Genomic DNA, 26,665 nt, shown 5'->3' with positions numbered 1-26,665 from the left:
GTGACGAGACAGAGCGACGCTGGCGCTCTCTAGGAACAAACAGCAGAAACATATTCGACGGTATCCAAGATGGCGGGCTCCAGTGGAACAGAAAAAAATCAAGAGCGCTGCTGGCGCTATCTGGGAACAAACAACAGAAACAAAGTCGACAGTATCCAAGATGGCGGCCTCCAGTGGAACAGAAAAAAGTCAAGAGCGACGGTGGCGCTATCTAGGAACAAACAGCTGAAACAAAGTCGACGGTATCCAAGATGGCGGCCTCCAGTGGAACATAAAAAAATCAATATGGCGACAGAGACGAAAATTTCGTCATAATGAGTGGGGCGCTCGATTTAAAGATGGCGGATCCAAAATGGCCGCCGTGATCTACTTGTCGCGTTACGTTGTGTCCCGTTACGCTGTGTCCCGTTACGCTCATCCAAGATGGCCGCCGTGACGCCAGAGATGGACGTGACGTCAGAGATGTGGATCGGCTCTCGGCTCCACACCCTTAACCTGATCTCGGAGCCCCTATTATATACTACTCCTACCGTTAACTTCAATGAACGTCTGAATAAATATCTGCATTGATTTTAAAAGTGTGCCGCCATTTAACATTTATTCTTGTGTTAAAAACAATTTTTCCTACTTTTTAAAAAAAAAAAAATCCTTTGTTTTCTAACCAAGAGCTACAAGATGAAACATTTTCCCATTTCTAGCTTAACGGAAGTGGGTCAGAAACTGTAGCCTATACATCAGTAAATCAATCAGTGAGTCAGCGAGTCCCGCATAGCACTCGCAGATTGGTTGTAGCTATACGTGAGCTCACTCATGTAATTGAAGGCAGCGCTGCTGCCGCCGTCTGTGTTTGCGGCATGTAATCGGTCTGGTAGCTGAAACATGGTACATGTATTTACGATCAGACGGGCCAATAGTGTTTATGCTAATAAAGTGGAATTACATAGCGTGTGTTAATTATTTGTTCCCAAATTTATATAAACTTGAAATTTAAGTATCTATTAATTTCAACGAGGTTCGGAATAATGTGTTCAATGTGCAGTCATGGGTGATGAAGTTCAGGTGATGGCCAATTTAAATTTTCTAAAACAATTTTAGTACTATTAGAATTGAAATATTTAGTACATTTTATTTTCGGTTCAAAAACATCCTATTCTACAGCGCTGTAGTAAAATAATATTTTAGTAAGTTTGGTAACCTATTATAAGGAACAAGGATTAATCTGAAAATTATTCAGAGTTAAGTGGGCATATCATAATGACCCCCCCACCCCCCCCCCCCCAACCCTTCCATTCAGGATTCGCAAGTGTTTGCAATTGACGTATCCGCATTAAGAAGTCCTCGCCACACGTAATAGCTCGGTGTTGCCATAGAAGTGCAAGTCGAACAAACACGGAGCCTTACGCCACTCGTTTCCTGATGATTAACAGTTTCCATAATCCTCTTGGCATTTCCACTCTTTTTTCGTTACGTTAAGTTTTGTTACACTATTTTGAGATCATCACCTCTCGAATTCCTTTTCAATTGCAAAAACATTTGGAAGTTTCACTTTAAAAAATAAGCATTTTTGTTTACGTTTTCAGTCTAATAAATCAAGAGTTGTATAGAAAAACGAAACCAAATATCACCCAACTTTTAAACGAGACTACCTATATTAATTTCTATATCATATTCATTGCGTTTTTTCTTATGGTTTTGTATTTACTTATTATTAATTAGTAACATCTAAGCTCTTGGTATACGGCATTTAGTTGGAGTAATATCGAGAATGGAACGAAAGTCGTTTCGATCGGAAATGTTAAAACACGGTGCTGCCATCTATGGGAGAATCATAAATCTGGAAAAGATGAAGGGTTCGCGTGTTTCATCTTTATATATATATATATATATATATATATATATATATATATTTCTTGTGTGCGTGTGTATGTCACTGAACTCCTCCTAGACGGCTGGACCGATTTTGATGAAATTTTTTGTGTGAGTTCACGGGGATTCGAGGATGGTTTAGATTCACAATTGGATATTTTATCTCGATTCTGAGTTAAGAAAAAAACAAAAAAAACACGCTTTAAAAGCAAAAAAAATAAGCATTGTTGATAATTAGCCTCCATGGCAACGGGCTTTTGCATTGTTGTTGCCTTCTGCGTAAACATGGGAAAGGTTTTTGGTAACGGCAGTGGCGTGCCCAAGAGGAGGGGTATGTATAATGAGAAGATACAAAATGTCCAGCGTAGAAATACTTACCGCCATATGTACATTTGGGCAGGACAATGTCTGTCGGGTCCGCTAGAAAGATATATAGAGATATATATGTAGAAAGATATAGAGAGATAGAGATATAAATAGAAAGATAGAGAGAGTTAAAGAGATATACATAGAGAGATAGAGAATTAGAGAGATAAAGAGAGAAGCTTAGTATACGTTTAAAAAATTACAAAAAAAAATTGAGGTATTGCAACGCATGCCGGGCATTATATAGTGTGTGTGTGTGTGTATATATATATATATATATATATATATATATATATATACATACGTATGAACCACGCGATAGATATATATATAGTAAACATCTCAGAATTTATATTACACATAGGTATTAAAGAACAAAACTTTTTGATACAACTATCCTTTAATACTTTGTTATAATTTGTAGTCATAAAAATAAATGATAGCAAATTTTAAAAAATCCGTTAGAATTCAGGCAATACGATTTTAACAGCCCTTAATTAACATTTAAATTGGAAGATAGCGCCGCATTTATCATACTGAATAGACACAACAAACTGTTAACCTAACATATATTAAATACCATAAAAATAAAATATTTTCGTGATTAAAATTTTACTGTTAAAAATTACATGTTGAAACAGCTCAGTAAGTTTATGTTTTGTTTGAAGGAAGTATTTACAGATAGATATCAGTCGTTTTTTAAAAATAAATATACAGACATATACTAAGTGTTTTAATATATGTTTTAAGTGTTTCATATTAATATTTTAGTAATTCCTTAATAGAAGTATAACTTAAAATGTGTGTGCCTAAGTACACACTCCCTTTTATTTATCTACGAAATAGTTTGATTATAACACATCATTTCATTCTTTAATCTAAAATTAGAAATTTACAAAGTGTTTGAATATCTAACATTTGTATAACTCAGTGATATGCCAATTAATCTGATTTGTCGAAATGGTGGGATGGTGTTTTAGGAAAACCAATTGTGGTATCTTCTTTAAATGATTTTTCTAGAGGTATTAAGTTTACTTGCCTGTGGAGGGAGGAAATCCCTCACACTTCCCCCCCCCCCCCCTCCCACACGCTCGCATTACAGATGACCCAGCCCTGTTGTATCTTCACAAGTTCACTAGTATAATTTTTGATGTGTAACGTCGTAGGCTCCGTGTACGGAATTTGGTGGGAGTAATTTCATGAATTCGACGGAAGTCAAGGAACGGAAATGTGTAACAACCACGGTACTGCCTTCTATGGCACGAACAGAAGTTCAGAACTACAAACGGAAATCTGATAGTTTTAACTGTTTAATGAATTCTAAAAAGATGCGCAGTTATTTTTATATAATTACTTGTCTACAATCCGTTCCCAAGCCGGGTTTTAGTATTTTCTTCAAAAATTTCCTGCTTTTATCGAAACAGTTTCATTGCATAGTTTAAAATTTTGCTCTGATAATCGAATGTTTCGATAGTCGACATAGCTGCTACGGCAGCGAATTCTAGCGGCAGGTGGAAAAACTACATATGATTCGCGTCCAGAAATGTAGTTGAAAACTCTATTTGCGTATATTTATCACGCTTGGCATTATTTAAACTAATTCTGCGTTGAATTTCGTGTCAGAGTTTCGTATTATAAGTGTATTTGCAACATGAGAACACATGAATTTTGCTCGTTACCGAGGTTAGACGTTACACATCACTGTCGAGTACTGGAAAACTCGCTAAAAAATTTTTTACCTGCGGTATTTAACACGGTTGCTAGGATATTGCTTTCGAGCACAACTAGTATGTATATATGATTGTCACACGTCACACAATATAACGAATCACGTATTTCTTGCTTGCTGCTGGACGTCTGCCGGGCCCAGGGACGGAAGTTGGCATTCTCGACCGTAGCGTCACAGCACGTAACATCGGAGTGACGGGCACGTGTGACGTGAGCCAATCAGATTTCAAGGATCGGGAGCAGCACGCAGCAGGACATTCGGGAATCGTGACAATTGTAGGCAGGGCCTTTGCTCTTTCGACCCGGTCCGGAATGTAGTTATTCTCTCCCTTCTCTTTGTCAAAACTTCGCCAACTCTCTGGCGTTCGTGCGGGCGCCGGAAACAACGCACATTTTTTTTCCCTTAAACGTAAACAAGTGTGTTATTCAGTGACGTATTACATCCTGCCGGGTAGGGCGTATGTTTTTTTTTCTTTTTACGTTTAACATCTTAGCTTTCGGTATTCGACATTTGGTAGGAGTGATTTCGTAAATGGAACGGAAGTCGCGTGGAACGAAAACGTGTAACCAAATTGCTGCCATCTGTAGGGGATGGCGCGAACCAAAGTTCACAAAGACAAAGGTAAACTTTATATTATTAAATATTCAATGAATTTTAACAAGATAAACAAAACTAGAAATTTTCCTTGTCGAAAATCAGGCCCAAAGCCGGAGTTTTTTTTTTTAAGCTGTTTTCGCTTTTATCGGATTCATTTCTTTATAAAGTTTAAAATTTCGCTTTGCCAATGAATGATTCAATAGTCGACGTAGCTGCTCCAGCAGCGTATTCTAGCAGCGCGCGTGGTAACTACGTGTGATTCACGTCCAGAAATCTAGTTGAAAACACACTTTTCAAATTTTCATTACGTTCAGCATTTTTTTTAAAGAATTCTACGTTATTTTTCGTGTCAGAGTTTCGTATTGTAAGTTTGTTTGAAACATGAGTCCACATGAATTTTCTCGTTACCGAAGTTTGATGTTACACATCTTTGGCAAGATCTGAAGGACTCGCTACTGTTTTTTTTTTTTTTTTTTTGCTTGCAGCAGACACATAAAAAGCCAAACGTGTATTCGTGATCTTTTTTTTTTTTTTTTGTATTTTTCATCTTTATGAAGTGCGTCGTTGTTATTATTTTTTTGTCGATATTGACTCCGGTATCTCCCGTTGGGGATGTGGGAGCAATTCCTGAGAAGTCAACCCCACCCCCTCTCCCACCCCCCTCCCGCCACCGACACACAGAAGTCATCTCTCGCGCCCTTTTGAGGCTAGACTGTTGGGTCGTCGCGCTGGTGACAAAGAGAGAGGTATTTGATGCGCGAAGGGAACAAAAGAAGGTTTGGAATAAAGGGCGGAGAAGAGACGGACAGGGATGATGACGACGCCGTCTAGTCTCGCGACCTAATGGACCAGGCGATCGCGCGGAGAGATGGCGGCGCCACGATGCTCGCTTGTTTCAACAGACAGGCGTCCGATGTAGTGGCAGCTATTTTGCCGCCTCTGCTAGTTCTATACGGCACTAAACGATACACAAATATTGAATCGTGTAAATGACACCAATACTTAAGTGTAAAAAGGCCAACTAAGGTTATTTTTTTGCATGCTGTTAATTTATTGTGACGAACCATTTCTTTGGATCTATGTATATAAGCATACAATTTTGTTTTATGTAAAAAACTTTGTTCCCAAAGTTTGCTATATTTTACCCTTTTTTCTAATAATTTAGTCAAATAGATATCCATTATTTAATTGTTTTGCCTAATTATGTTTTTTTACCACTAGAACTTTATTCCTTGAATTCCAACAGTAGCTATTGATTGTTTAGTTATAAATATTTTAATATATCAAAAAACATTAACCATGGCGAGTGTTATCCTGCCCTTCATTTTGGATTCTTCAATTTTTCACGGTTTTTTTTTTTTTTTTGTTATATGTATCTATTGAAATTCGTGCAGATATTTTACAATGTAAGCATTGCAGATTATTCTTTTTATTTGAACTTTTATTTTATAATATATTTTTGTCAAACATTTTCTTCTATTTGTAAATATTCAAGCAAATATTCGTGTCAAAATTTTTTGCGTGATAGTGTAGTATAGGTTACACGCTAGAAATTATATTTCTGTATTTAAAAAAAAGACTGTATAATTCAAACAACTTTGCTATTTATTCCCATTTTCAAAATATTTAAGTATGGATATCTGAAATGAACCAAAAAAAACATCATGGTGGCAATGAAAATGCTATAGCATTAAAAATAATAAATTAGAATCGATTAGGTGTAAGTAAAAGAATTATTTAATTTTTTAATAACTACCTAGGTTGATATTTTGGTTATTATTTCCAATTAGTTTGCATGCAAAATAATTCCTATAGTGACAGTCAATGTGCCATTTGCCGAGTAAAGTAAATTTTCTCGATAAGATGAAAAAAGAGAGAAAAATGTCGCATAATTTTTCGAAAATGACTCAAAATAGTTAAATGATTTGCTAGTTCTAAAAACTTACATTTTAAATTTTAAAGGGTTTTTTAGTAATAAACCTATTACAAACATCTTTCAACATAAATTATCTTTGCTGACTGAAAAGACTCATAATATTTTGTGAAAATCTATTGGGGCGATTTAAACAAAAAAATCCCTTCTATATTTCTGGAAATTTTTTGGAAATTCTTTAAACTCCTGGAATATTTTAAGAACTCAATGTACATAACATCCCATAAATATTCATATTCCAAAATAATCGATTAAACAATTTCTCATATTCTATGCAGCGAAAATATATTGAATGTTTTCAACGCAATGCATCCAGCGTTGAATAGCTTAAGAATTTCATATAATGCATACTGAAGTAGTTATGCAATTTATTTTACATTAAAACACTTTTTGCACAAATAGGTGGTCGTATAAAGTTTTTTTGAACAAGGCTTCAGATAATATGAAGATAGTTAAACATAAATTCGAACAAACTTGATAGTAAGAAAGTTTTATTTATTTTTATTTCAATCCATGTTTTTATGGTAATAGTTTGTTTCATAGAAAATTGTTTCAGCCAAAGGGTTTAGAAATAGTTGGTGAGTTTTATAAATAAATTAGGAATAATTTGATAATATATCTATTAAAAAAGTAATTTTTTTAACCCTTTTTATCTCCAACCCTTGCAGTAATGGGTGTTACATTAAATTTACTTTGGACAAAATATTTAAAAAAAAATTTTAAAGTAAACAAAAATAAACATTGATTTATAGAGTACGTGGATGGTATGGAAGTTTCATTTATTTATAAATATTTCTGCTCAAAAAGTTAATATTCCTGCATAGAAATGTTCTTATTATCTTTAAGGGCAAGATACATTTCATCTAAAATTTCTTCCATCAAACTCCTAATCCATCATATTTTCTGCGTCTCAAGGCTTTGAGAATGTAGAGAATGTACAGTAACTGCGGACACGTATAGATGTTGTAAAATATAAGTTTCGACATTTGGAGCTGTCTTATTAAAAATAAGAATTATTTTCTTCCAGGGGTTTTGCAGCTTTTAAATTAATATTAGACCTAATAACAGCGTTAGATAGCCAGGGAGATCTGTCGAGTTTAAAAATTAATGTAAATTACGTGGGTTGTAAATAAAAACAAAGCCCGGATAAATCTTAAGATAAAGTGGTCTCATTTTTATTTCTTTCCATACAAATTTTATAAAGTCTTATTTTTACTTTTTTTCAACCAATGTTTTGAAATGACAAAAGGATTGTCATAGGTTCCTGAGAATGATTGGCGCTTGTATTTGCTCTTTGCCATTTGTCGCCTAAAATTTTGTCTAATTATTTTAATTCAAATAATGTCCAACCTTTTACCTTAAGCACTGTACTGAAGTTTTGACTTACTAATTAGACACACTAAAATTCCATTGATTATCGAAACCATCTAACAGCCCTATTAATACACTTGTTTGGTTATTTAAAATAATTTTAAATATTGCGTTTTAGCTTAAAGGGGTAGCTCTCGAGATTCCACTCGTTAAAAAACACAACCTTCTTTTTATTTTCAGTGAACCTGTTTTAAATGAACGTCGTGGTTAAAGCTTCACGAGGTGAAACATTTCAATAATCTTTCCAACGACAAGCTTTAATAAATGCAAATAAAAATAGATGAACCCCAACGTTCATGCTTTTTTACCGGCAAAATTAGGATTAAGAATCATCGTATTTCAATCCAGACTAAGCTCTGATGAGTTTGTGTCATTTTTCACAGTTAGGAATTGATTATTTGTTAATAATCCTCTCTTTAAATAGCCTTCGTCACAGTTGTCGAAACTTAGTTAATCTAAATAAAGCATTAACAGATCTTGTTAACCATTAAACAACGAAAGTTTCTCAGATAGTGTCCCAGGTAGCCTAAGCAACCAGACGAGAAGAGAACAGTGATTGGCCAGCAGCTCCAACCAATAAAAGAAGTCCGTCTCCAATAGGCCAAACCAACCAACAAAACAGAAGTAAAGGAACCTTTGATTGGCCCACAGCTGCAACCAGTGAGGAAACACACCAATCTCAGGCGAAAGGACTTTAAAGCAATAGAACTTCCTCGACACTGAGTAGGAGTCTGCTATCCTGAAGATGGCGACCGCAATGTCGACCGGAACGTCATGAACCCTGCTAGAACAACGAGCCAAGAAACCTCAAATTATGCTCACACCTTTTTTTTTACTTCACTTTATATCATCACGCTTATTACTCGTTTTCCGTCGAAACTTTCCACCCTTGCAAAAAGGGGTCGTAAGTTTTATACTGCGGACAGCTCTCTCGTTGTGCTCAACGGACCACTTTTTTAATTCAATCTTTTATTTCCTCCCGCAGATGGAAATGATATCAACGGGAAGGTAGGAAGAGACGTTCTTTGGGAATGTGGCCAGTTCGAGCCTGGTTCTTTGCCAGAATACTTCTTTCAGAAGCTATTAAATACTGCATTTAGAACCCGAGACTACCGCAGTAAATTTTAACAGAAAAAAGTTAAAAAAAAGCTACTAAGAAAAATTACCTTGGAACGTGGAACAAATTAAATAGTTTCCTATGTGCAATTGTATTGTGCTGAACACTTAAATTGCCAGTTTGTTCTATAAATACGTTGGATTGAAATGGATTTTCGTCTTAGGATGAGGTATAATAAACTCCCATGCCAACAAGAAATTTCCTATGTTTGTAATGATGTAATTGTTTTATTAATTATGAACAGTATTAAATACAGAAATAACATACTTTAAATAAGCAGAAAAACTCGGAATCCACAGTGTTTGAGATAGATTTGTAATAAAACCCTTTAATAATTTATTAATTATGTGGGTATATTCACGAAAAAAATTCTAGCATTCAAGAATCTGGTCTTGATCATTGCACCGAAAATCACAAAAACTTGAACCAGTTGCAATTTTAATCAGTGCTATGTTTACAGTTTAACAATAATTATTTTTTGCGGTATTCTAATATCCCAGGCAAACGGTGTCAAAAAATGTCCTCTCGTTGCAAAAAATTCAATAGTCGTTTTTATTTTCATTTCCTATGTTTTTTGGGACGTTGAACTCGAATTTGGAGTTATCCAGCCAAAATTTCCGGTTACGTTTTGACATTTAAAAAAACAGCGAAATTTCCGAACTTTTATTGGTTTTTCGCTTATAATTTCAACAGTATATGTGGTACCGAAAAACGTATTGTTACCATTTTTAAAGAAGACTTAATTGCCACAAGTTGAGCTTGACTTCATAGTTCATAGTAACTCCATAATTCAAAAACTGGTTATTTTTTTCCAAAAAGTGAAATTTTTAGTTTTGAATCACATTTTGAGCCATACATGGGAAACAAACTGATCCTACGATAAAAATTGTCATGAGTGAAGGTGTAGCAAATCTATATAGCTTTAATTGTAGCAATAACGATGCCTGTAGACCCAACAGTTGACTCATAGGATTTAGGAATGATTTGATCTAAACCATTTTCATGACTTGAAATGTTTCCAAAAATGTAGACCTTTTTTCATAGTTTCGTGGGCCTATTATAGTCATATTATATAAAATTATATTATAATATATATTATTTTAATACTATAGTATATTATAATAAGCATTTAAAATAATAATCTATTAATTATTTTAATGTATTAATATAGTCTTATAAGGAGTAGTACAAATTATGGAAAAAGAAAGTGTGGGTTGAACTCCTGATGTGTCCTTCAACTCATTCTTTCGTGTACACGCCAGGTGGTCGTTCTTGAGGAAGTGGGGACAATTGAACTTATTGAACACAAACGATTTGTTTGTACAAACGTCCGAATGTCAGTCACATTCAGTGCTAAATTATAATTAATTTTTAATAATTTGACTTGTGAACAAATGGTAATTTTACTTTCTCATGTGCTTTTTATGACTCGTACAACATTTTAATGCAGAGGAAACAATTTTACAAATGTTTTTTTTATAAAGGTGTAAATCAACAAATGTTACACTTATCATATTAGAGTGCTTAATTTTTTAAAACGCACTCGTCTAAGAATCTTTGTTTTGCACATGCCAGTCTAATTTATGTACTTAAAATTATGAAATAGGTTACTTAACTATATAATTATGTGTAGCGCCTAAAATGTTAATGCATCGTGAGACCTCGGTAAACGTTTATGTTAAAATATTAATATTTATGTTGTGTAATTTTTGTGTGCCCGTGTATGTTTGAATGTAACAGTTTATTCTTTAAAGGCAATAGTTATTTGTACATTCATATTTTTGTATTTGCGGTATTAATAGCTACCAATTAAAAATAATCCAGTTTGTATGCATTGCGTTAGATAGGCATTTACATTAGTCAATACCGCGATTTTGGGAGCCAAATGTGGTTATGTATTGTGAAACAACTAGGGTAACCTAACATTAACCTGGATTTATGTCATCAACGACGAGAAATTTATGGTTGTCTTGTACAGTGAAAGGGCCTCTAGATGAGCTGCGGTATAAATGGCATCAGTCTGCAGCTTATAAATTAACTTCAAAAACGCCATTCTCCCCCCAACCAGAGCTGCAACACACCATCATTTTCCGGGCGTTTATGTGCAAGTGCAGCTCTAGATGGGCCAGCCAGTTTCATGAACCGAAAAAATTTTGGTGGAGGAGTACAAGCAACGGTCTACAGCCCATTACTTTTAACCAGCCCGTTGCATCTGACAAGCTCCTTCAACTGGAGGCACGCAAGTGGAAAAAGGGTGTGCAACGGCAATGTGCAGGTGCAAGAAGGCTGGGCTGTACTGCTCTAACATGCGTGAGCCGTGCGAAGCATTTTGCAGCAATGTGCATCGCTATGATCTCGAAGAGGAAGAATATCTATATGACAAACATCAGCCACCTGCTCAAGGTCAATTTAATAAACCGTGTACCAGTTGCACCTGCAATCAACCCTTAAATTTCAAAAATCTCATCCTTTTTTGACATTCCTTTCTTACAGATTTTCCAAAGACAGAACCACTGACGATGCCTTATGGAATGCAGGGCCTTTCTGTACTCAAGTGCGGTCGAACAATACCTCGTTAAACGAAGTTTTTGACGTGTAACATCTTAGCTCTCGGTACACGGTAAATTGTAGGAGTAATTTCTAGAATGGAACGGAAGTAGCATGAACGGAAATGTGTAACCTCTGACCTGCCATCTGTGGCGGATGGCACAAACCGTATTTCACAAAGGCAAAGATAAAGTTCATACTATTAACAGTTTAATGAATTTTAACAATATGAACAGTATTCAAATAATATTCTGTAACAAAAAATCACGTCCAAAGCCGGGATTTAGTATTTTTTAAAGTTTTTTTTCGCTTTTGTCGGAGCCATTCCATTATATAGTTTAACATTTCAGTCTGCTAATAAAATCATGCAATAACAAACGTAGCATCTCTTTCAGCGAATCCTAGCGGTGGTGTGGAAACTATGTGTCGTTTGCTTCCAAAAATTTAGCTGAAAACACAAATGGCATATTTATCTTACGCTCGGCACTATTTTATAGAATTTTGCATTAAATTTTGTAACGTGCTGCTGCGCTCAATATGAAAGTTCGTCTAAAGAACAAATATAGATTGGCCGTGGAAGCGCCAGGCAGAAACAGTACTAAACACATTACCCATAGGGGCACAGCGCACGCACAACAAAATTTATGATTAACCTCCTTAAAACTTGGTAAGGTTAATGTGGATCGTGATCAAGGATAAGAAATTAATAAGATCTGGTTTGGTTTACATTGGCATTTACTTACTGATTTTGTTGCTGTCATTTCTACTTTACAAACCTTATTCTACTGAAGATAACCCATGGCATTACAGCCGAAACAAAATACCAAGAAAATTGTTGACCTTATTTGCTATACTTAATACATTAAATATTGTTAAACAATAAACCAAATGGGAGGCCCCGGGGCGAGATATTATAATAGGTAACCATGGTTATATTTGACTGAATTTAAGGTCATTTGGTTTCTTAACTTTACAGGTCATTGAATATTGAGCGCGCAGGCTCTTCATAAGACAAATTATAAAAAAAATTACATTTACTCGTTAAATGAATAAAGGTGTCCTGAAACTGGTTGTTCAGAATTATAAATTATTTTATGGTTTTTTCCACTCAGAGAGAAATATGTTGAAAGCTGGAACTCTTGAGAAATTGTCCGATTGCAGGAGGCGGTGAATTTCGGTGAACTAACTCAATGAACTGCATGGGAGTTGAATTTGGAGCGGAATCTCTCATCCTAGTTCTTGATCCCCGCCTAAGCTGCGGGGTAGAGTAGATCAGGTCGGTCCCTGGAGATGGCCAGGTGATGCGCGACGCGGAAGATTGCTGTCGCCATGAAGAATAATAAGTAAAGACAAAAAACTATTTCAAAAAATAAAATATTTCGGGCAGCAAAAAAAAATTAAAAATTGAGTGCTAAGGCACATGGCCTTGTCGATAACCAACTACATGCTTTAGAGAAAGCCGTTCACGACTTTTCAGAAGCGCGTTGTCTCGGGCTGCAAAGAGAGATCCGCCCTTACCGCGTGCTGCCTGCCGAATCCTCAAAAATGGCGCCGGCTCGCCTAATTAAAGCTGTCTTTGGTCGCCTGTCCAGAGGAGGGGCTTCGGAAAACCCGAAGGGAACCCGAATGGTTCCGAAAGAAAAAAAAGGGCTCCGGCGACCTATCAACTGAGTGTGAGGTCGACTGTTTCTCCTGGTGGGGATAGGGTGGTCAGTAGTACACTCTCGCTCTCAGCTGGTTCGTCCTTTCGCCGCTAGATGGCGTGGGCATGCAGATCGGAGTCTCGCAGAGACCATCGCGGCACTTGGTGGCCGCCATTTTGCAAGTGGGGGGGATTTTGGCCTTGAGGTTGGTCACTGCCGCGGCTGGCCGATGACCGCTGTGGACCAGGGAGGGGTGGGGGGTATGTCCGGTGAATGACCTGCCCTGGGAGACTTCGCCGGCCAGACGTCGCCGTCGGGACGTACGGCGGAGCTTGAAAAAAGGACACCAAAACGTGTTAGAGACCGCAAACTTCAGCACACCTCCGAGAAGGGGTGGAGGTGACCATGGGAAGCTTAGGGCGGCTACTTTCGTCACGCGTAGCGCTAAACTCGTGACGAGACGCGACGGCCAGTGGATACCGTTGCTGATGATAGCCCTGTAGTCGGCTAGACCCAGCAAATTTGGTGGGAAACGGCGGTGAGAGCACTATACTGCTCAACAAGCTAACCTGCCGGTACACTCGACCGAACAAGTTTGGATGGGGGCGAAAGCAGCGGGCGAAGGAGGAAAATTGAAGTTATAAAAAAATTTAAAATTTTGTAAAACTAAGAAAATAAAAAAAATCGTGCCTAAAGTAGCACTGATTCGGCACAATTTCTTGGTTGAGTTACGCATTATTTGTGTATTTGCTCGTTACCTAGATAAGATGTTACACATCTCTGGCAAGTAATAAAGACTCCCTCTCTTTTTTATCTACGTTAATATGTAAATAATGATTTTTTTTCACTATAATTATATTCTCTCATGTGAAACACAAATATAAATATTTAGTAAACAAAAGCGACATTTTTCTAGTAATTAAAAGGATTTAGATCAAATCATCCCAAAATCCAATTTTTCTCGATTTTTGATATCATTCCCATTATGAATCAATTATTGGGTCTATAGGCATAGTTTTGTGCTATAATTAAAACTAAATAAATTTTCTATAACTTAAATTTAGCCATTTTTGTCTTATAATCAGAATGTTCTCCAATATATGGCTAAAAATGTGACACAAAACCTAAAATTTCACTTTTTGAAAAAAAAAATTACCAATAATTTGAAGTGCTGTATCTCGAGAACTATTGGACGTACAGAGCTGCAGTTGAACTCAAATTGTGAAACATTTAGTCTTCTTTAAAAAAGGTAAGAGTAAGTTGTTCACAACCATTATATACTGTTGAAGTTATAAGAGAAATACGAAAAAAAAAAAATAGGTACGAAAGTTTTGCGATTTTTTGTGAATATCTCAAAATACACCAGGAAATTTTGTTGGATAACTCCGTATTAGAATTCAGCACACCAAAAAAACATTCGGAATGATAATAAAACCGACAACTAGAATTTTTTTACAACGTGAAATTACCATTTACCTGTATTATATGTTCTGCAGTAATTGTTGTAAAAAATCGTTCTTTCAGTGGCGGGTGGTGTGCTCATGTCAGAGAAAGCTAAACATGTGGCCAAAGTTCATTCTTTGCATTAACAGAATATCGCGTTGTGTTATAAAAGCCACACGCATCCTGTTTCAAACATTTAGTAAGGCAAAAAGCACTCGGCGAACCGTATACACCGGAGCAAAGCCGAGTCCACGTAAAAGGTTTTTTTTTTTACCTGTGTAGCTCGTGACGTAAGCGCAGAGATTTGCGTGTTTGAAGAGAGAGAGAGAGAGAGAGTCAAATGGCCCCAGCGCAGCGTGAAGACCGGAGAGGAACAGAGGACGGGCGTGATAATGAAAGAGAAACGAGAGAGAGAGAGAGAGAGAGTAGTTGATGAAGTTGGGAAGGGCAAGGTGAGCGGGGTCCCCGCAAACAAGTGGCGAGTCTCCGGTCCACGCTCACCGCCGCGCTCGTCTGCTTGCGCCCCATCAGCATTCATCAGCACGTCCTGGCGCGAAGGTCCTTTACCTTCGCCCCGCGGCTGTCGCTGCTGCGCTGTTCGCAGCCCGCGTCCATTCAGCACGCTCCTACCTGCTGGCCTTTCCTCGGTGACCCGCCGTAGAGGAGAACAGCTTCAGTTCTTTAAACATAAACACAGATGAACAAATATATATTTCTTAAAAAATCCGTTTGGAGCAAAATGGACTCTCTCATCCTGGATTCCCTTTCCATTCAACATCGTAATTTTTTTTTTTGTAAATGGAACAGAAATTTTAATGTAAAACGACAAATAATCACGAATTTCTATATTTGCATGATGTATAACTACAAAACAGCCTTCGCAGAAATATTTTGTCTCAGATTTTTACCCGTTTGTAGACCCAGTACCTCAAATAGTTAAAGTTATTTGTAAACCCCGTTCCCCGTATAACTTTCCAGTGTTAACTGCGCACATTGATGAACATAATAAAACAGTGTACAGTCATTGAATACGCGATTATATTATCCATGGGCTAAAAAAAATATGCTTCAATGAAATATAAAAAGATGCGCCAATTTTCGTAAGAAATACTCAGTATTGTCTCGAAAATCGTATTTCATATACGCAATAATAACCGTAGCCATGTGTTGTGCAAAGTTACAATATCTTTCTTGTAGTATTACAAACAATTTATTGGCAACTGGTTTCAAGAGGAATCTTTTGTAAAAGTACAGAATATTATATTTTTTTCTTTGCGGAGTTCAATTGAAGTGTAAAATTATCGCGACTATTATCACATGATGAAATCATTAGGAGTATGTATTTTTCGCGCAAAATATTTTGAGACTAAGTTAGAGTTAAAATAATGTAGCATCGTCTGTGTTTCGTGATTGACTTAGTTCCTTCCAGGTACATATTTACTGTTGGTACATAAATCACAGCCAACCCTGAACTTCTTGGTCAAATAAGGCAATTGCTGATCTAGAAGATGGTCACTAATTACAAGAAAGAAACCGCTGGCAGAAATCTCATTGCAGTCTTAAAAACGTTCAGATATTTTCTCTTATAATATATTACCCTAGCAAACATACGTGCATTTTAAGCGTTAAAGTACTGATGTCAGTGTGTCTTAGTGTGTGTAGGGTTTCGTTGTGTTTTGTAGTGTGTCGTTTTGTGATCGTTCCCGTATGTTATTGTTGCAGTGACAGGCGGGGTCGGCGTGGATGTGGCGTTCCACCATCACGTGATGGGAGTGTACGTCATGTGAGTACAGCGGCGACAGACAATCTACAGTACAATAAATTATTGGGAGATAGTAACATGCTCTTACCTATATAGTTGTTGCATATATACAGGCATACTCACGCATTAAATGGGTGGTAACAATTATTTTATAAGTTTTTAAATTTACTTAAATACTTTTAAATGCAGTCAGTTAAAGTAGAAAAAAAACAGGAATGAAAATCATTTTTTGTCCAGTCAGCGTGTTTACCAAAATCCATTTATGATTTATTTCAAATATCAGCACATATTTCTCGGGTATTCTTTATTTTATGCAGAATTCTGCAATTAAGTAGATCAAATTAAACTTTATAGCTGAAGTTACAATACAAAGAGCAGAATCCTGACTTTAAGATCCGCTGTTAAAGATCGTCTTTTAGCAAAATCTAAGGAGTACGAGCAAGAAATATTTAACATAAAAAACCCTAAAATTAAGTTAAGGCACAAAACCACCAAATATGAATTATGGTAGTCAGGGTCTTACTCAGAAGGGAGGGAAGGAGGTTATAATCAATCCCCCCTCCACCGATTTAAATCCGTGTACGCTCCTGATGGCAGAGGCATTTCTTTGTTGTTCTTCTATTAAATCACTTAAAATAGGCATAAAGGACGGATTAGTGCAACAAAAAGATACTGGCATGAGTATGAGAAAAGATTGTTGATGCATAAAACATCATGAACGTTTGAAAATATGTATCTAATTTTGGTTATTCTTACTAGAAATCAAACCGGTACAGTTGGTATACCTACCATAGAGGTGTTACAACGAACTCTGGAAGTTCAGTTTGGGGTGATTCTCAAAAAAATTACGATCAAATACGGTTTTAATAATAACACCCATGTTTCGATAACACAGTAATTGAAAAAATATCACAAGTTAAAAATTTTTAAAGTTAACAAAAGCCAGAATGTGTGAAGCTGATCGGTTCAAAAGTAGCATGTGCCAAATGCAATTTTTAAAAAATTTAGACGAAACTATTATCGCATGATAAGAAGTCACACACTGTACAGAATACACACTAATTATTTTTTTACTTTTTCAAGGATAGTTCTTATAACCCCGGTTGCCAACGATATAACTTGTAAAATTGCAAGGCAAGGCTTTGTACTATATGCAATTTTACAAAGCTTTGTACTATATGCAATTTTACAAAGCTTTGCCTTGCAGTTTTACAAGTGATATCGTTGGCAACAGGGTTTCCAAGTATTTTCCTGGTAAAAAGTACAAAAACCTTTTACAGTGTTTTCCCAGTAAATTTACGAATACCTCATTCACTTTCATTGTATATAAACTCTTTAAAATAATGTTTGAATAGTTACAAGACAAAGCAAAATCCTTTTTCTGTCTACAGAAGAGAGAGAAAAAAACCACTTTTCTTCCTTTCATATGCATGCTTGCTCTATTTACAGACGAACACCAAACTCGTTTGTCTCTACCTGGTGTAAGTTATACGAAATTACAAAAAAAAATTGGACGTATGCAAAAACCTTTCGTTTATTTCGGGTGCATTCTTTGTTGAAAAGTCCTTAAATTAAATGTAGTTTTCAACAAGGTAGATGTTAAGTGACTTGGAAAATATATGTACATATATATATTATTCAATTTGTGGCTTCCCAATGTTCATTATTAAGGTTTCACCTGCCAGATATTTTACTGTTGCTATGTTGTGAGTATGTCTGTAGGGTACATGTATCGGTGGGGACCGAAAATATTCGCCAGTTCAGTGACGGCTAGGGTGGACTCCAGAGTTCCACGTATACCTACTCTAGTAAATGTCATACACTCATTATGCTGTCTTGTGTGACGTTCTAACGTAGTAGCATGTGATTCGTTAGGTTGAGTTTTTCTTATTGGCCCAGAATCCTCCAGATGATTTGTGAGCCAATAGCAAAAGCAGCATTGCGGTATAACTATTTGAATTTCAGCATATCGCGAAATGAAACCGCGAATTTATCTGATTTATATGTATAGGACTACATGCAGGCGAGTGAAGGCACACTAGTGCAGTGGCCGGCGGAGAGATACGTACATTAGACTGACTGTGTCTCGTACTGTGTTTCTGGTGTAGAACATATATACTAAAGGATCCAGTTGGAGCAATAGCTGTCAGACATGAAACAGTTTTTATTTTTTCACCTACCAATATGGCGGACGTTTGTTTATTATGTTTGTATCAGCTGTTCTTGACTGTTTTAATTAACAACTGTAATTTCAGTTATTTGGAAGAAAATTGAAATAGTTCCGGTTCATATGTTCATATATATTAAAAGTCTGAAATGAGCTTTCATAATGCAAATCTAATTATGTCACTTGAAATTTTTCGTTTTACATACATTATGAATCTGTTTTTATATGAATATAGCCACGTTTATCTCGCGGATTCATTGGGTAGCAAAGAAGACGTGAATCAACTATTCATATGTTTCACTTTGTTAAGTTGACCACAGTGCTCTAGGCACGCTCTTGGTGACCGTGAGTCAGTTATAAACTAGTATGATACCCGCCAAAGTATGTGATTAATGATTAGGGCCATGAACGTTTCTCGAAAAGATTACCAGAGCAGCTGTGTGTAGCGTGTTTGGTTGATTTTATTTCAGGCGCATGTCTACTGTCAGCGCACCAATCATAGACATCCAGTAAAGTAGCAAAGTTGTCCTGAATGGCTCGTCCAAATGGAGCAATGGCTTCTTTTGCAGACGGCTGCCAGTTACAGGGAAACAATCGCTAGTACAGGCATACGTTTTTGCAGTCTAATTAGCGATGCTATTTTTACAAAAAAAATCCAAAATAATTACATTTAAACGTCTTGATTTTATATTGGTAATTTTTAAGTCAAGCCTAGATGGAAGCCTGAAGTTTGTTCAGGAAATTGTTTCCCCGCTAATGTTGGTGACGGACAGGGATGAAAAAAAAAATCGCAGGTTCAATGACTTCTAGGATAGTTTCCACAATCATCGGCTAACCCGAGCCAACACACCACCTGCTGATTGGCTGCTGACTTGTGAGACGTCCCAATTGATAGCTTTTGATGGGATGCTTCTTTGGTTGGTAGTCTTTCATTGGCCCAAATTCCTCCAGTTAAACAATTTTCCAATAGCGTAATCAGCGCAAAGGTACAAGTATTAAAAAAATTGGTTGTCTGTAAAATCGATTTACGGATGATAGTTTAACGTGACAACGTCATAACCAAACACTGATGAAATTATTGCATACTTTTATGAATAAAATTGAATCATTTTTATTGAATTTTTACTATTTTGTATGGATACAAAGATGGAGGGAAATGAAATCTACAATTTAATTGATAAATTTACTTTCATTTGCACTCATTAATTCAAATATCTTTATTACTTTAACGAACAGATTATTTTAACTATAACTTTTATACATGTTTTCTATTTTTCTTTCAATCTGTGTTATTCTGTTAAGGATAGGACGATGATAGGAAAAGTAGGAAACGAATGGGAGTGTTTCAAGTTTAATGTGCCTCGAAGAAGTCAAATCGATGGTTGTTCTAATCGAGTGGAAGAGAGATAGATGCGGCGCAAGCGTACAATAAGCGTAACGGGACAAAGCGTAACAGGACAATGTGCGTAACGGGACAATGAGTCATCCTTTTTCGTGCGTGCAGCGGGCTTTTTTCGATTTATTAGACGTTGTCACGTCAAGAAATTTTCCTTTCGAGAAATTAAATCCGCGAAATTTTTTCCCGGTCTGTGTAGAGATGGAGCGTGGGCTGGGGTCGCGGTTTTAGTCGCCTTCCGGACCGGACTGTACAGTCGGCCGCTCCCGGACCGGCCCCCGGAGACGCGGCCGGAACGGCGTAATTAGCGCCGGCACGCGACAGTTGATTAAACACCGCGACGAGCCGCCGTTGTTATCGCGACAGCCGCGTCTGTTTGCCCCTCCACCCCCTCTCCTCACCTGCCACCCCTGAACCCAAGCTTTCACTTAAAACACGGGCCAGCCCGGGTTCAGGCCTTTCCCTCTCGCCGCTCGGTCGACATGGCGGCTGCTCGTGTTAGTCGCAGGCTGGCCAACTCACACATCCGTTATATCTCCCTGTCTCTCTCCCTTTCAGTTATATGCAGGGATAGTCCAATTAGACCCTCAAATCATCAAATATCACCGAATCCTTAGTATTCGAAGGACTCGATATTCGAGGTAAAAAAGATTAAAAGAAAACTATACAGTGGAAATATTATAAATTTAAAAAAAATCCAACACTGATTACCAAGGGCTTGAATATTTCGTGAAAATATTCCAAGAAAAGCTGAAAGTTAAAATACTGATTCGTGTTTGGGTGAGTTTCTACCAGGTGCGTGTAGAGTGTTACAGCACCAATCGAAGTTATTCAGTGTGGGAGCAAACTCGTCTTGAATGGCTCGGTCAATTAAGGCAACGACTTCTCTCGCAGAAGCCCACCAATTACAAGGAAGAAACCGCTGGTGTGGGTATACCTTGCTGAAGTCTAAAAAGCGTGCAGATTTTTTCGTGAAGATTGCCTGCTCCTACTAAATATGTATTACTTAAATTTGTTAACATATGCTTATTAATGTGCACAGTTAATACTGGGAAGCTATTGAGGTAATAGTTTACAAATAACTTTAACTATTGGATGTACTGGGACAACACCAAGTATGAATACCAGTTAAGATACCGAACCCAATTTTACTGCGAAAACTATTTCTTAGTGATGCAGTTTCTTTTTCATACAAATTTGCAAATTTACTAATACATGTAATTTTACTTAAATATTTCGGTTACATTTAAAAATTTCAAGATTATTATCATGCGAATATTAAAATTCATCCGAACCTTTTATCTACATTCGTGTAAATGTTAAAGCCTTTGCGAATTCGAATGAATCGTTTAGAAACATTGATCACACCACCAGGCACGTGTTCAAAGCTTTGCAAAACATTTTTTTTTTAGGAAAAGTGAATTTTAGTAAATGTGATAATAATATTACTTACAGGCCAGAGCCGTAAAATATTTTTGTACTATCCACCTTTAAAAAGGTTTTATAAACTTTTCACTCTCATGCAACTTGTTCTCAGTTTTTTTTTTTTTTTTTTTTTTTTTTACATTTTTAAAAAATTTCTGGAGCACGCTGTTGCAAATTAACGGTTATTTATTTTAATAAAAACTTCATACAATTAAAAAAAACTTTAAAAACTTCTTACGTCTACAGCAAACACGCTTCATCCTTCGAAGCAGCTGGTTACCATGTTTACTACCGAATACAAAACTATGAAGACGGAACTCTGAGCAGTTTCTAAGAATTTCTAGTTAACTGGAACTTTGAAGAATCTTGCATTTATTTGAGGTTGATTCTTCGTTGAAAAGTCCGCTACATTACTGGGATTTCTTAGAATGAATCTCTAAAAAAAAATTTTTGTAGGGTGAAAATAGGTAAAGTTTCCTGCCACGAGGAAACTCTTGCAGTAAAGGGGTATAAAGCGTGCGCCACAAAATCATTGATACGCCAGTAAAAGCGGCAGGATCAACGCCGTGGCGCACATGACTTGTGTTCGGAATGTACGACTTATATTTGTAGTTAACCTGCTGCTTGGAATATTGTGATTGATGCTCCATACCCTTCTGCCCAGTCTAGTTTCTCATCCCCATCCAAGGATAATTTAAATGCCACTTTGTGATAGATACATATTTTCTCAATCTCGTCACAATTGAATTATTGGGTCATAGTTTTTAAAATTAATTCAGCTTAATGTACATTATTTGTTGGAATTCTCGTATATTAGGGTTTTTCTTCAATATGTTTTAACCTCTTTTTGTCATAAACCATTTTTACCAAAAGTAAAAAAATAAAGTTATTTACCTATTATTTACCTAAAGTAACATTAATATTTTATTATGTATTTATTCTCTGTATAAACAATGACACTGACTTTCAGTGTTTATATAAAATAACTATACATTTTCATACACTTTGGTTTATTCGTGTGAAATTTATTATTGGAAAAAACATGACTTTTAACAGTTTTCACGGCAGTTCTAAAGATCAGAAGATTATTTTGTCGCATTATATATATTTTTTTATAACGTCAATACCCTTATATGTGCAATAGGAAATTTAATAACAACTCTGTTGGCAAATATATTTATATTATACCATATAAGTGATAATAAATAATCGAAGGCTTGAACTTTGGTTGATATCAAGGTCCCTAGTGACGATTAAAGGTGATGTGAAAATGTATCATTGACAAAATGCATTGGTGGAGTGAATCTAAATACCAGGGGAATATTCGCGGGCATATAGCACACCATGCTTACCATTTGCGAAAAACATTTAATCATACCGATTCATGACTTGAACCCGAGTCGTCTTGCTAAACATAGATTCAATGTTAAAAACTTCACCTTCAGTTTTCAAACACCCTGGTAACAAATTATCCACGGATCTTCGTAAATTTATGGACACTGATTTCACTTACTTTGAACATTAATCCAGAAGAATATTTTCGGTATATTAACTTAAGTCTACAGCAAGAACACTCTTATTTTGTCCACGCGTGTGTTTTGCAATTTTTTTTGGAAGGGAACATACAACTTGGAAGCCGAAATACGGATTAGTTTCTACGAAGAGTCAGTTATTTTGAATTACGAAGGAGTCTTCGTTTATTTGGATTAATTTTTTCTTTTAAAAGTCAGTGTTACTGTAATTTTTAAAAGTGTTTATAATAATGGGCAATATAAGTAGTATTTTGTGTATTATATTTTTATGTTATAAAAAATATAAAATAAACACGCATCTTGGGTTACAGTGATAATATTGAGTAAGCAGAGAAACCCATGCCCAGAAGCATAAATTGCGTCTTTGGAACTGTGCAAGAGAAAATGTTTCAGATATATGTATAACTGATTTATATCAATTTTACATTAATCTGAGCAACTTTCGAATCAACGCTAAAATGAAAAGAAAAAATACCCTGCCCATCCCTGTGAATGCACGAAATGGATTCACTGTCATGTTAAGTTGGCATTGAGTCAAAATACAGCAGTTTCGTGGCCTTTCCCAGGAATTCTTTGATTGATTAATCTCAGATCAGCCCCGAACATCACCTCAGTTAACCGCTACCTCGTGCCACTTCGCGGTCAGAATGACAAAAATATATTGCTATAATTTATTCATCATAACTTTTTAAGAATGTTTTAATTGTCGTTTACATAACCTAAACATGCTTTCAATTTATTTACGATTACATATATATGCAAAAACCTATACTCACCGGAAAAAATAAAAGAACTCTATTATACAGTACGATGTAACTGACAAACATAATCGAACAAAACTTTTACATTTACAATAGCTTAAAGATAATCAGAAGATGCACAAACGCAAGTTATGCAGTCGTCAGATTTGGGGATCAATGAAAAGTAGGTTTGTGATCCTATCATCTTAAAGCAAAATAACATTTTAATCAATAGCCACATAACACTGTCTCTTTCCGATTACTTCAACTTATTGTTATTGTAATTGTTTCAAACTTTCAGTAATTACTGTATAGATACAAGTTTATCATACTTCACGCGGTTGTTAACGTTTACCTACGGCAAAACAAATACTAAATAATCTGGAATTATGTACAGCTTAATCACGACTCCCAAAAAGGTTCGTATCTAGGTTTTTAACTTATTTAAGATGTTAAACAATAAATATTTCTCAAATTAGATTACAGAAGCAATTTTGCATGTTTTATCCAGCCGTATAAATCCAGAAAGTGAGCTTCCATCAGTCTGTGAATACGATGCGATTAGTCAGGCAAAAATTTCAATTTTGACGTTTTGCCTGAATTATTTTGAAAAATATCAGATTACAAATGCCGTATACGTGTACACAAAAATTGCTACAGAACACGAAATAAAATAATACTACGGTGGAACTTCCGAAGAAATAGTCCTAAAAAAAATATAGCATGAATATGGAATATCCTAACTTCACAGGCGAAACTTGACTACTTAAACGTGAACCACTCGTAGTTGGCAGAAATGCTAACCCCTGCACGTCACCTGACTTATTTCCCCTGCGTCCATCACGAAAGCCTTCATCACGCACAATCGTAGGGAGGAAACACGTAGCACTAACCTGCCGGCTTCATAAAATAACTCAAAACATGTACAGCACTGAAATATGTATTATGCTCAGATACGGTCCAATACGCTCAAATATGGTCGACATGTATATATAAGTTATTTTTTAATTTACTCTTATTATATTTGTTTATTTTTGATGGTCAACATCTTAACTCTCGGTATACGGCTTTTGGTGGGAGTAATTTCGTGAATGCGACCGATGTCAAGGAACGGAAATGTGTAACAGCTACGGTGCTGCCATCTGTGGCAGATAGTGCAAACCAAATTTCACAAAGACAAAATGGAATCCTTATAGTATTAACTGTTTTTAATGATTTTTTTTTTACAATATGGGCAGTATTTTAATGAAATTCATTGTGGTAAATCAAGTCCAAAGCTGGGATTTAGTATTTTTTTTTCAACTATTTTTTGTTTTTATCAGAGCCGTTTCATTATAAAGTTTAATCTTCAGCGCTACAAATTTACAAATCAAATAATTCATAAATCGACATAGCTTTCCGGCAACGAATTCTACCAGTGGGTGTGGAAACTTTGTGATTCGCGTCAAGAAATGTAGTTGAAAACACAATTTAGGTATATTTATTACGCTCGGCATTATTTAAAAAAATGCGGGTCCGAGTTTTATATTATAAGTGTATTTGCTAGATTAGAACGTTACAGGTATTAGATGTTTCACATCTCTGACCAGAACTGGAATGACTCGCTCACGTTTCTTTTTATTTTGAGGAGTCTAAATCTCGGTAAATACACACACAAAAAAAAGGAAAATCTGAGAATTGCACCCAGGTATTCCTGAATATGAATATATTGTTCTATACCCTTTTGCCACCCCATCCCGTATTGATATTGATATACACATAATATTTTTTATTAATAATTTACCACTTATTTTAATTTAAAAAGTTAAACAACTCTTACAAAAATTCCATACGTAAGTTTACTGAAAGGATTAATCATTATCATACATTATTAGTCAAAACTGTTCAGTACTTTATTAAACCACAAATATTGATAAACAAATTTAGATTGACTGATCTTTAATTTGAGTAGTTTTTATATATTTCTTTATTTATAAAATTATATGCACAACATAATGTAAAATTGCTATGTAAGTACCAAATAACGTGTTTTCATGTAATGTGAATTATAATTTCATTTTGTAAATCATTTTTATTTGCTTAGTATTCTTCATGCAACAGATGATTTGTAATGTTTTTTTAAATTTATTTTATCAATAAAATGTTAGGCAAGCATAGTATACTTTTTATAATACATATAAATCTTATAGATTTAAGGACGGAACACAAATTTTACACGTAATCTGTAGAAACTTTTGCCTTCGCAGTAAAATTAGAATTATATTTAGTTTTACAAAAATTTCTTGTACCACAAAAAAAAATTTTCTACAAGAAATCCAAACAAAAAAAAATATTTTTGGTCCGAAAACTTTTAAGTATTTTGGAAATTTAGCAAAGATATTTTGTGCGAAAAATTGTTTTTAAAATATATTTGTTTTATATAGTTTCTAATAGTATAGTTCCGATTATTTTTTCTCCTTTTACGCATTTCCATTTCTTGGTTAAATAGTCTTTCGTGTGTTATTTGCTTTGATTAATTCTATGAAATATTAACACTTTCTCACAGTACGAAGTTTTAAACCAAGTCACTTTGTTGTCTTACGTTTATTCCTTCCGCTAGCGTCAAAACGATTTTCCCGATTCCCTTCTCCACAGAACTTCTCTCCCGAAACTAATTTCATCACGTGTATACAAAGGGCCTTTCTTAGATGTTTCACTGAAACGATGGCCATTATTAGATTGAACGTCAGCCTTAATACTTTTTTTTATTTAATGTTGAAGCTTCCAAATCCTTTTGATATCTTTGACCTTCTGAGGAAGTACCAAAGGGTTACAAAAAATTTCGAAAACAATGAGAAGGCAGAAAAATATTTCAGTGTTTGGATGTTGTAAAGTTTCAAGCATTGCGTTATGAATGAGAAAAACTTGCATTGATTACTATAATACGTATATAGAAACGTGGTTGTGATACCAAGTCTTGCGTTTATCTCGCTTGAGTTCATTATTATCCATTAAATGTAAGTTTTTTTTTTCACGACAAGTATTCTTCACG

At 35.6% G+C, this 26,665-nt stretch overlaps 1 protein-coding gene across 1 annotated transcript in view; it reads left to right on the top strand.

Moving 5' to 3' along the window:
• The window catches only part of LOC134528008 (uncharacterized), a 366,719-nt gene that overhangs the window by 229,153 nt on the left and 110,901 nt on the right, over positions 1-26,665 (top strand). Inside the window, exon 2 of the mRNA XM_063361167.1 lies at positions 16,335-16,395. Within this exon, the coding sequence (XP_063217237.1) occupies positions 16,335-16,395 (61 nt within the window). The remainder of the gene's footprint in view (positions 1-16,334; positions 16,396-26,665) is intronic.

Source organism: Bacillus rossius, chromosome 1, assembly GCF_032445375.1.
Source record: "Bacillus rossius redtenbacheri isolate Brsri chromosome 1, Brsri_v3, whole genome shotgun sequence".
NCBI classification, from domain to species: domain Eukaryota; kingdom Metazoa; phylum Arthropoda; class Insecta; order Phasmatodea; family Bacillidae; genus Bacillus; species Bacillus rossius.
This window is presented reverse-complemented; position numbering and strand designations above follow the sequence as displayed.